The 12,900-nt window shown below is 30.7% G+C and overlaps 1 protein-coding gene and 1 long non-coding RNA gene across 4 annotated transcripts in view; one reads left to right on the top strand and one right to left on the bottom strand.

Annotated features, from left to right (window-relative positions):
* Nucleotides 1-879: 879 nt before the first annotated feature.
* LOC110822735 (agamous-like MADS-box protein MADS3) overlaps nt 880-12,900 on the bottom strand; it is a 57,716-nt gene continuing 45,695 nt past the window's right edge. For 2 of the 3 annotated variants that reach the window (XM_088211040.1, XM_088211042.1), the window contains 5 exons: nt 2,799-2,860; nt 2,583-2,676; nt 1,726-1,767; nt 1,451-1,492; nt 880-1,343 (listed from right to left, as the gene is read on the bottom strand). In XM_088211040.1, the coding sequence (XP_088067166.1) occupies nt 1,215-1,343; nt 1,451-1,492; nt 1,726-1,767; nt 2,583-2,676; nt 2,799-2,860 (369 nt within the window). In that variant the 3' untranslated portion in view covers nt 880-1,214. The remainder of the gene's footprint in view (nt 1,344-1,450; nt 1,493-1,725; nt 1,768-2,582; nt 2,677-2,798; nt 2,861-12,900) is intronic. The other variant, XM_088211041.1, reaches the window with a different exon arrangement.
* LOC148239784 (uncharacterized) lies at nt 973-6,676 on the top strand. Its single transcript, XR_015816227.1, has 3 exons — nt 973-1,112; nt 1,241-1,362; nt 6,541-6,676. It is a non-coding gene; the product is annotated as an uncharacterized LOC148239784 (long non-coding RNA).

Here is a 12,900-nt window from a genome sequence, read left to right on the forward strand (position 1 = left end):
AATAAAAAAATAAAAAAATTTTGGTGAGTGTTACGAGTAAAATATATATTACTTTGTAAAATAATATATTTTTTGTTGTTTATTGTAATAAAAATATTTTGTATAATACATGAAATATTACGGAATAAAAAGTTAATTTTTTTACGAGATTAAATTAAATTATATAAAGGTAATTTGAGGTGTGGTTTGACAATCCGATGTCAAAGACGGCAACCTTGTAATGAGCATGATTTTTGTCTCCTCACGTATCTAATTTGCTCAACGGTTTTCACCCTGCCTGCATCCACTTCGCACCTCATCCTCTTCCACCCTTTTTTATTTATTTTTTTAAATATAACTTTTTGATTTCCTTTCTTTAAAATATATTATTATTATTATTATTTTTTTTTACCGAGGGGAAGGTAAAAAGTATTGGTTTTTACTGTTTTACCTGGGCTCGTTCTGATGTCCTCGACACTCCAAGCTGTTCTTTGAAATCAGCGGCACAAATGGTTTACCAACTGGCACTGGCCCACGGAATTTTAATGTTCATAAGACTCCAACTCTGACCGGCCCATATCAGCTGTATACAGCCGAAATCCTTGGCGGCAACAATTGCTAGGTTATATGGTGATGAGGTTTGCCGGCGCATATATATATATATATATATATATATATATAAATGATATACGTTCAAATTTATAAACCAGATTGTACATATATACAGATATATGTATGTGGTTTTTTGAAAAACTGGCAAACACATGTTTTATAAATCAATATCTTTTAATGATCGGTTTGAAACAAATAATAAAGAATTTACACGTTTTTAGAAAGTATAAATTTTTATTTAATAATATTAAAAAATTGATCAAGACTCCAAACATTACCATGATTAAATAAGCAAGCAAATAAATGATCATATTTATCCGATTAGCAATATCTTGCATATGCACTTCATCAATATTTATTTCTATGTGCACATACACTTGAAAATGCACGAAGAGTCTATATTGATTAATTATATAAGAAACCAAAGGCAGGCCAGCTGGTGGCTTAGGGTGAATCTGTATTATCACTTCTGCCTGCCACAGCCATGATCAGTTGCTTTTCTCCTGGGGTTTCAATTCACGGTACCTGAATTCAAAAACAAAGCTGCTTCAATATGTATACATGTATATAACGATTCTATGTGTGCACGATATATGCACATATATGTGTATATGTACACCATATTAATCTTGTTGGAAGTGGGTTGTAGGTGGAACAGGGTTAATGCGGTCGACGCCTGCTGCAGCTAATAAATTCGGATCTCCCGTTACTAATCCTTGATGAATTGATTCAAGAAACTTTACTTCCTCCAGCTGAAATAACACATCTAAGGTATTAGTTCGTACACCACATACATGTATATATATTTATATAATGGCAAGTTAATTTTCTAGATATGAATTACAAAGAAAGTTAACACCTTAGATTTCAGCAGTTCATTTTCTTCTTCAAGATCACGTTCCTGTTTCATGAAATTATAAGAAACAATTGATAAGCATATACATATATACACACACACGATTATTATATGTGCGTGTAAAATGCAAATTAATTAGTTTAGTTAATGAGCTGATTAAGCTTGGTGAACTGTCACAGTCACAGAGGGTGAAGGTAAGAGGATTAAAGCAGTTGGGATTTGTAAATTTGTGAAGCTGAAGCCTTAATATTAATTAATTGATTTATGGGAGTGCTTACCTTTCTACGGAGTTGTTCCAACCGATTTATCATTAATTCGAACTGCATATTTCATATATTTAATCAGAAAATTATAATATCAAATGTATATATTTATATATTTAAAGACAAAAAACAAAAGACTCTTACGTATTTACACAGCAAATATCTAAGTAGTAATGGTAATCATGATTAACAAGGAGATCTGTAATGAATATGATATTCGTCTATTCTATAAAATATCGTAAAATAATCTTTAAAGAGGTTAAGTAAACATTTCGTGTGGGTATAATTTATACTATGAGTATTAAAAAGTATTTCGGGTCTTATAAGAGTCATTCCGATTGTAATAAGAGAATTTAAAGGTTCAAGGTTTATCAGAATCTTCCCGGACCACAGAAAAAAGATGGCAGTCTATATATCATATTCTATAATAGATATATTATAAAGAGTGACTTAGTTGTGGTTCTTTCTTGATTAGTGGCTCTTCTGTAAATAATTTAAGAAATATTTTCTTCCAAAAAATCTCAAATGATAAAAAATTTCTAGTAAATCAACTAATAAAATTTAAAGTTAGCCGAGTTATAAATCGTTTCTCTTAGAACTAATTGGTCTCGTTTCTGTCATCTCTATAATAACGCTCTTTCAATGTTTCTTAACTTGTGTAATTTTAAATTTTATTTAAATTATCTCTTTATCTTTGTTTTTCTTTTTTTTTTTTAAAATGAATTGTTTATCACGTTACTAAAATTTTACTTTCAGATAGTTTTTTCTTTTTAATAAAATCAAACTCTGTATCTCTCTCTTATACATCCATATGTATACACAAACAATCATAAATTCCTTCAGAAAATCGGAAGTGTAGCATGAATTTTTACCTTTCTTTTTCGAGTTTGTAAGAGAGTTCTGTCAAGTTGTTTCTCAATTTTGTGCAACTCTTTTACATTTAGCTGATCCCCCTCAAGGAATTGCCTAATTCAAAATGCAGTCCAGTCTATGTCAATACCATTTGAAAAAGACAGGCTCACACATTAAATAACATTAACAATTAATTTAATAATTATATATGTATATATGTATGTATGTAAAAGAACCTTTCAGAGCATTGGAGGGATTCATAGTTCGCCTTTAACCTTATCAACTCTTCATATAAGTTCTGCAATTGAAGCCACAAATCAAAACAATTACTACAAATTTAAAATAATTGTGCCTTTTGTCCTCTGTCCCATTGCTGCGCTGGGTTCTGCAATCCTATGCATGGTTATGAATTTGAACATTTGGATTCGTATAGCGATTTTCTATGGTTTTCTAACATTTATGACATACAACTTTATGGAACTAGCGATTTTTCTATTAAGGATAGCCTTCTAAAGTATTTCTTTTTTCTTTCTCTTTGTTGGTTTATCTCAAAACCTATTTATTCTAGTAAGTTGTTTCCATTGGGTCTGCTTTCTTTTTAGCTGTTTAACTGTGGGTTTTTGTTGATTTATTCATCAGTTGTCTAACAATTGATTATTTTCTTTTTTTTTTTTTTTGGAAAGCAAAGAGAACTTTAATAGAAGAAAGAAAAAATATAAGCACCACCACAGGAACTAAGATGAGTAGCAAAAGACAAAAGTTGAAAAATCTGAAAAGATTTCAGAGATCAAGCCAAAGTAGTAACTTAACAAAACCAGATGGCAGAGAAACTTAATTATCTTAAGAAAATATGAATTCCAAAACATAAAAAAGAATTGTGATCTTTTAGGCTACTTTTGAAATAAATTCAAAAGTTTTTATAGAATTTGTTTGAAAATTTAAACTTAGTTTAGTTGGAAATAAAATTTAGTAGAAAATGATGGAACTTAATATTTTAGGAAACTTTAAGGAGAATTCAAATAATATATTGCCAATTTTTAAAATTGATGTAATTGTTTTGTGGGAAATTGAGATAGGGTAAGGACTTAAACCCTTGTCCTTAATATGATGTATGTTGTTAAACTAACTTGCTCAATATTTATAATTTTATATAAATTTTTTATTATGTATAAAGTTCTATGTAAATTCTATAAAAAATCTTATTCCAAATACAACTTTCACCATCTCTTTAAATGATAGCTATGTTTGTGACCGTGCAAGATTTTGCTAAAAGGAAGAAAAAAAAAGCTATATCTAGAACTACCTGAAGAATGCAGAAGATTAAAGAGGAGAAAAGAGCGAGGCCGCGATTTTGGAAAACCCTATAAGGATTCATTTTTCTCTCAATTAATAAATGAATTTATTAATGAATAAGAAGCCTTATATATATGGAGGTAACGAAGCATATATACTCCTCACACACATATTAGTATTTTTTTATACCTTAAAAGACTATACATGCATGCACACATACAATCCACTATGAGCCCTAGAAGGGCTCCAAAAACTATTGAATCTGGATTCTCGAGCAATTTTACTTTAGCACCCCCATAAGATGGAGAGTAAACATTTTTCACTCTTATCTTGAACATGTGAGTTAAAAAGGACACTTAAAAGAGGTTTGCTAAGAATATGGCAACTTGCTGTGTGCTAATAACATGTTTTGTCACAACATATATCCTAAATATTTTTTTGAATCAAATGACAATCTACCTCTATGTACTTTGTCCTTTTATGAAAGTTGGGACTTATTGCAATATGCATCATAGCTTTATTTTCACAAAATGATAGTGCCTTGAGAATGTTCAATTCTCAAATTATTTATAGATATTGTATTGGAAGAGAAAATATAAAAGGTTTTTATTCAATCAAAAGGAGATATACGTACATAACAATCTACAGTGTATATATATGCATTGATAAACTCATTTATTTATCGCTATTTAACCATCCATTTATCATGATTTAATTTTTTGCTATTTTACTTTAATTTCTTATAACTACTAATTTATAATTTCACTCATAACCTACAATTTATAATTTCATAATTTTAAATCATTTTTCAACATATTGTACCCAGGTAGTTCATAATAAATCATAGCCATTATTCGAACTTTAACTTTTTTAAAGGATCGAAAAAAGAGCGTTGCTTCTTTGATTTCTATGAGATCAAAGATATCTAAGAAGAATGCAATATTCTATGATTGATTTTCGAGTGTCTAGTCTAGCAAACACCCTTGTTATTGTCATTATATGCATTGAGCTACAGTTAAGAGGAATATGGAAAAAATAAACCTTATCATGGACCATGCTTGATGTATCTCAAGTCCTAGGCAACATGAAGGTGTTGATCTTGTGGATGTTCCGTGAATTGACTAAGAAGTTATAGAAAAGAAGAAAATTATGGGCTACTAAGGGTTAAATACATCAGTATTCCAACAAGCTTTCTGTACATTGTTGGGTTAAAAATGAGTCAATTGTCTTTCTTTGACATTTTTAAGTTTTGATCAAGTGGTAGTTTTAATGTTCTAGTACCCAAGATCCTTGTGTCACTCAATAGATCCAAGACATATTTGTGTTAATAGATATTAATCTCATCCCTGAATTATGCAACTTAAATTCCATAAAAATATTTGAGGTCTCCAAGATCTTTAATCCTGAATTTCTCATTCATCACATATCTTAGATGATCAATTGAGTGCACATCATTGTTTGCTATATTATGTCATCCATATAGACCAACATTGCAGTGAAATTTCTTCATCAATTTCCACAAATAAGTTGTAATTAACTTTAGACTACACAAATCCGTTGTTGAATAGTGAAGTTAGAAAGCTTCGTGTACCACTGACATGAGCCTTACTTGAGATTATATTTATCTTTTAATAATTTGCACATTTTTTATTTACCTTTATTAGGGTAATGCACACTTTTGACTTACCTTCATTAAGATAACCTAGTGGCAAGTCCATGTAGGCCTTTTCATTCAAGTCTTAAAATAGAAGACATTATTGACATCAAGCTAATGAAGATGATAATTTTTAGTAGCTGCCAAAGTGAAAAGCAATCTTATAAAGATGATCTTTACAATTGGTAAAAATATCTCATAATAACCCAAACATTCCTTTTGGGTAAATTTCGTTGTGACAAGTCTCACCTTGTATCTCTCCATTGTTCCATCAACATTGAACTTAACCTTGCGTATCTACTTGCACACTATAGCCCTCTTGCTAGTTAGTAGATTAGTGATAATCTAGGTCTTATTTTGCTCCAGTGAGTCAATTTCATTCTTCATGGCTCCTACTAGTCGAAATTAATGTAAGCTTCTTGTATGAAAGTTATTCAATGGTGGCTATTTCTCGGGTTAAGGGGGAGTCACCACGGAGGTTAAATGATATCGTCAAAAAGATTAAAAATTAATTGACTTGGTAAAAATAAATGGAATTTTTAACACATTAATAGAGAGAGATACAATGTTGTAGATTCATAAATGAGAATAGGTGTTGGCAGGGATGTTGATCTTTTGACCTGGATGTGTTGATGGTGTTTTATGACTGGTTTTATGGTTTTGTCTTTTAAGATTTATTACAGAAAACACATAAATTTGAGTTGTTGGTCATGCGTTAGTGGTGACTTAACTTCAGCAATCATGGAGTAGTGGTGACTTAATCATGAATTAGTAGTAACTTAATCATGGAGTAATGGGGTCTTAATTTCATAAATTATGAGTTAGTGGATTAATGATTTTTTTAGTGGGTTTGTAGTTGCTTACTATTTGTAACGTTTGTTTATTTTTTTCTATTTAAGTTGACTGATTTTATAAGTAAAATGAATCGAGTTCACATCAATTTTTCTATACATATAGTTTGTATTTCTCTATTTTAAAATCTAGTATCATAGCTAGAAAAAGAAAAATATAACACTTTTTTTTTTCTACAGGAGCAATAGGCAACAATGACGTCGGAGAATAGTTATGTGCAACCTGTAATTCTTTATTTTGATGATCATTATGATTATTAGAGCATGTTGATGGAGAATTTTCTTTAATTCAAAGAATACTGGAGTGTCATGAAAATATGAGACTGAACCAGTCCTTGGAGTAATGTTGACAAAAGCTCAACAAAAAAAACTAGAAGAGCAAAAACCGAAGGATCTCAAGATAAACAATTATCTGGTTCAAGCAATTGATCATGCCATTTTGGAGACGATTCTCCAAAAAGATCATTGCAAACATATTTGGGATTCTATGAAGAAAAAAATATCAAAACATAACAAGGGTAAAATGACAACAACTTCAAGTCGTTCACAAAGAATTTAAAATTATTTACATAAAGCACGAAGAGTCTGTTGACGAGTATTTCTCGATAACACTAGGCATAATAAATAAAATGTGTATTCAACGTAAAAAAAAATCAAAGATGCCGTTGTGATGGAGAAGATTCTTAGATCAATGGCTCCAAAATTCTCTTATGTTATATATTCTATTGAAGAATCAAAAGACTTTGATGAGTTTTCAGTTGATGAATTGTAAAGTTCATTACTGGTGCATGAGCAAAGAATACAACAATTCCAACCAAGGAACAAACCTTGAAGGCTTCAACTCATGATTAAATTTCTATAGGGAGATCAAGTGGTCGTGGTGGAGGTTATGGATATGGGCAAGGAAGAGGCAGAGGTACTAACATATTAAAATCTCAAATCAGAGGTAAATAAAATGATCACCACAATGAAGTAAAATTTAATAAGTCCAATATTTAGTGTTATCATTATAACAAGATTAGCCATTACAAGTTTGAATATATTGCCAACTTATATTCTAATAAAAAGGAGCATTCCAACTTTGTAGAGAAGAAAAACAAGAAACATTTTTGATGACTTTTCACACCAAAGAGGACAAGCATGGACCATATAGCTGGAATTTAGACATAGGATGCAGTAATTATATGTGCATCAGTAAGTAATTTTTCTTTTATTTAAATGAATATTTTCATATTAATATGAGTTTTGATGATCATTTCAAAGTCAGTGTTATGGAAAATAATGATGTTCAAATGAACTAAAGAAAATAATATTGAGACTATATCAAATGTCTTTTATATTCCTAACTTAAAAAGTAATTCATTAAGTGTAGGACAACTGCAAGAAAAAGGTTACGAGATTACAATAAAAAAAGGAGCTTGTGAAGTCTACAATCCTATAAGGAATCTAATTGCTCATGTAAAGGTGACACCAGAAAATTTATTACCATTGTGAATCTAGACAATTCAGACTTGCTTTATAGCCAAGAGGAACGATCCAACATGAATTTGACATTTTTAATTATGGTCATATGAACTTCAATGGATTAAAGGCTCTTTCTCATAAAAACATGGTGATGGGCCTACCTCAGATTGTTCCTGTTTCCAAACTATTTGAAGAATGTGTTGTTGACAAACAATACCATGAGCAATTCCCAAAAGGAAAAACATAGAGAGCTCAAAGATCACTTAAGCTAATTCACTTCGACATTTGCAATTCTATTAATCTTGTATAAAATGACAAGAAAAAATATTTTGTTTCTTTTATTGATGATTATTATCGAAAGAAGAGTATATTTTTTGCAGAAAAAAATCTGAAGCTTTGATGACATTTAAGAGTTTTAAAGCTCAAATAGAGAATCAAATAAGGACAACTATTAAAACACTCTACATTGATCATGATGGTGAATAAATGTCCCATGAATTTTTAAAATTTTGCAATGAGCATGGGATTTGGAGGCACGTAACAACAACTTATACACCTCAAAAAAATTGTGTAGTAGAGAGGAAAAATCGAACCATCCTAAACATGGTTATAAGTATGGAGGCAAATGAAAGAATTTCAAATTGGTTCTAGCTAGAAACGGTAAAATGAAGTATTCATATTTTGAATCGGTGCTCCACACTTGTTATTCAAAATATGACAACTAAAAAAGCTTATAGCAAACATAGACCAGCCCTTGATTATTTTTTAATTTTTGGGTACATTACATATATGCATATTTTAGATGAGAAGAGAAAGAAGGTAGATGATAAAGGCAAAAAATATATCATTCTTCGAATCAGTAAACAGTCAAAAGCTTACAAACTGTTCAATTCTATCGCAGTTAAAATGGTTATCAACTAAGATGTTACGTTTTATGAAAGAAATACATGGAACTAGACTAGTAAAGATATAGGTCAACAATAAATACTAACGAATTTTGAAGAAGAAAAAGAAGCAGAAATGCAGGGGCAAATAACTCTCTCTGATGTTAACAAACTATAACAACAACCGTTTGATAATAACGAGACCCAAACAATAAGTGAAAGCTCACGATCTCAACAAATTAGAAAGACACCAATGTTGATGGATGATTATGAGGTTAGTAGTGTTCAATATGATGATATTTTTACTCATTATGCTTTATTATTAGATTGTGATCTAATAACATTCCAAGAGGCTATCAAAGATATAAGATGGAAAAAATTAATTGGTGGTAAGATCAGGTCTATCGAGAAAAACAACACATGGAAACTGATAGAACTTTCGAAAAGGTGAAAATCTATTGGTGTTAAATGAGTTTATAAAACTAAGTTGAACAAAGATGGCAAAGTTGACAAGTATAAAGCCCGACTCGTCCCGAAGGGATACAAACAAACAAAAATATGGCATTGATTACAAGGAAGTTTTTGCCCTAGTTGCTAGGCATGATAAAATTTGAATGGTGATTACATGATGACTTATTACATGATGACTTGATATATACAGGAAATGATCCAGCAATGTTTGAATATTTTAAAAGGTCTATGATGGTAGAATTTGAAATGATCGATCTAGAAATGATGCACTATTTTATTGCAATTGAAGCACTACTAGCAACGGCTAGTATTGTCATCACACAAAATAAGTAGGCTTTGGAGATTTTGGGTAAGTTTTAAATGTTGGACAATAACTCAGTTAGAACTCCAATTGAACTAGGTCTAAAGATCACAATGGACTTTGAAGGAAAAGAAATTAATAGTACATTATACAAGCAAATTGTTAGAAGTTTGATGCACTTAACAAGAAGACTTGATATTATGTTTTCTATAAGTCTTGTTAGCAGGTTTATGGAATGTCCAATTGATCTCCATCTACTTGCAGCAAAGAGAATTTTACACTACATAAAACGTACATTTGATTTTGGTATTTTATATTAAAAAGGAAAAGGATAAGATCTTGTTGACTTCAGTGACAATGATTATGTAGTAGACCTAAATGGTAAAAAAATATATTTCTAATCATGTATTTATGATGAGTTTAGGGGCCATATCATGGACATTGAAGAAGCAATAAGTTATTTCTCTGTCCACAACTGAAGCTAAATTTATAACAACGACTATTTAGTTGAAAAGAATACTCGAGTTATTATATTATTTCAAGCACTTGATGAGAATAAACCTAGATAAATTGGCCTAAAATCAATAAAAAAATCATTTCCTACTTGAGTGAATTTGTGAGGAGTGACAATTAAATAAAATTCGGTAAATAAATAGTGTGAAATCTGCCCCAAGATACACAAAATCAATCACACAAAGACACAAGAATTTTTAACATGAAAAACTCCTTCAATGTGAAGGATAAAAACTATAAAACTTCTCTTAGTCCAAGTAAAATAGCTCCGCTATAAAACATTAATATTTACAAAAACTACAAGCTACCATAATAATTCTCAAGCAAAGTCTCAATAACAAATCAACTAAACAATAAGAGATAAATAAGAAAATGGAGAAATATCACAAAAATAGCTACTATTTATACAAAATGGATGAACTCTGGTTTGATCTCCACCTTTCAGATTAAAGAACAATTTATTCTAAATTTGCTCACTAAATTTTAGCCTAATCGGATCACAAATAATTGTCCAATTGTAGGAGAAAGCCAACTGGTCATTGTTGTAAAAATGTCATGAATTGTAAATTTCGAACCACAAATATTAGAAATCCAGCCATCCAAAATCGGTCTCCATCGTTTAGAATGAAGAACAATGAGTCCTCTAAATGCCCACCAAATTGCAGCTTGATCGGAGCACAGGTCGTTTGATTGCTAGAAATGCCAAGACTGGTTGGATGTAATTTCTCAGAAAAAATCCCCTTTTTCTCTCCCTTTTTCTTATATTTCTTTTTAGTGGCTAAGAACTTGTCTCACAAGTAACTTAGAACACAAGTGGCATAGGCTAAAACATTAATAACCTTAATGGACTAAAAGAAGTGGGTTCAAATAACATGAGTTTTCCACCTAAAAGGGAACCCAAACTCGATAATTTTCCCTCTCCCAACTATGTGGAGGAGTTTGCCAAACCAACAACCATAAAACATGCTTCAAACTTCACTATTGGTAAAGTATTTGTGCACATATCAAAACCATGATCATCAATGTGTATCTTCTTACGTTTAAGTTACTTAAAAGTCAAAACATCATGAATCTAATGATACCTCACATTGATGTGTTTGGATATATCATGAAAAGTAGGATTCTTAACAAGATGAATAACAATTTGACTATCACAAAATAAGACATATCTCTTTTATTTACAACCAAGCACATTCACAAACTTCTTCATGCAAAGTAATTCTTTACATGCTTCAATCGCTATAATGAACTCAGCTTTCATAGCAGACAATGCAATGCATCTCTGCAACTTAGATTGCCATGCCACAACTTCCCCTGCAGAAGTAATCAGATACTAAGAAGTAGACATTTTTAAATCCGTATTCTCTACCAAATCAGAATCTGTATAACCATTGATAATAGACTTCCCAATCTCAAAATATAACTTCAAACTTGAAGTGTCATAGAGATATCTCAAAATCCACTTCATAGCATTCCAATGCTATTTTCCTAGATTAGATAAAAATCTACTAACAGTACCAACTGCATAAGTTATATTTGGTCTAGTCTAAACCATAGTATACATTAAGATACCTACTGCAGATGCATAAGAAATTTCATGTCCGTCTTCTTTCTCTTGCTCACAAGGAAACTGTTTGACACTTATCTAAAAGGAATGGCAAGAAGTGTACTTACAGGTTTAGCTTTAGCCATATTAAATTGGTGCGGTACCTTCTCATTCTACTTTTTTTTGAGATAGCCACAACTTCTTACATTTCCTATCACAATCGATCCTCATGCCAAGAATGTGCTTTGTTGGCCCTAAATCTTTCATTGTAAAATATTTGTTAAACTTTTTCTTCAAGCTATCAATTCTGGAAGAATTAGGATCCATAATAAATATATCAACAACATAAAACAACATGATGATAAAATCAAAGAAAATATCTCCACAAAAACACAATTATCAAAAGTAGTCTTTTTGTAGCCTTATTGAACCATAACTAACTCAAGCTTCTGATACCATTGCCTAGATGCTTATTTCAACCCATACAAACTCTTTCTCAAGTTGCAAACATAATTATCTTTTCCTTTCACCACAAAGCTTTCAGGTTATTCAATGTCGATTTCTTACTATAAGTCACCGTGAAGGAAGGTTGTTTTAACATCCATTTGCTCAACCTCTAAATCAAGACTAATAGCTAAACCCAAAATAACATGAATTAATGACATCTTGACTATTGGTGAGAAAATCTCCTCAAAGTCAACTCTCATTTTCTAACTAAAGCCCTTGATAATTTATCTAGCTTTGTATCGTGGAGATGAGGAATTCTTTTCTTGCCTCACTTTATGGAACCATTTATTCTTCAAGACTTTTCTATCTTTAAGAAGTTTCACCAATTCAAAAGGGTGATTATTAGCTAAAGACTGCATTTTATCTTTATACCTGTAAGCTATTTTACCTTTTGCTCACCCTCGATAGCCTCTTCATAATATTTAAGTTCTTCTTCATCTGATAATGGTGATGAATATGTACACATTAAGTGAATATTAGTAGAATGCTTTCGATTTCTAGTAGACCTTATAACTAGAATTTCAAATTCCTCATGTGCCTCTTGTTGATCATCAACTATTTCATATTCAAAAGCACCAACCTCCTCTATATTTTGATTGTCATTTTACACATCATCATGATTTTAAACCTCAATTGCATCAAGTATATGAGTTATAAGAGATGAGCCTAAATCAATTAAACCACCAATTTGAGGCTTTGATTTCTCTACCTAATTAATATCTTTAATAATATGATCTTTTACAAAGACTAAATCATGATTTTTGACAAGTTTCTTATAGACTGGATCATAACATTTGTAACCAAACTCATTTTGTGCATAGTCAATGAAGATACATTGTCTAGCCTTGGTATCT

This window comes from Carica papaya, chromosome 9, assembly GCF_054855325.1.
Source record: "Carica papaya isolate Zhongbai chromosome 9, ASM5485532v1, whole genome shotgun sequence".
In the NCBI taxonomy this organism is placed as follows: domain Eukaryota; kingdom Viridiplantae; phylum Streptophyta; class Magnoliopsida; order Brassicales; family Caricaceae; genus Carica; species Carica papaya.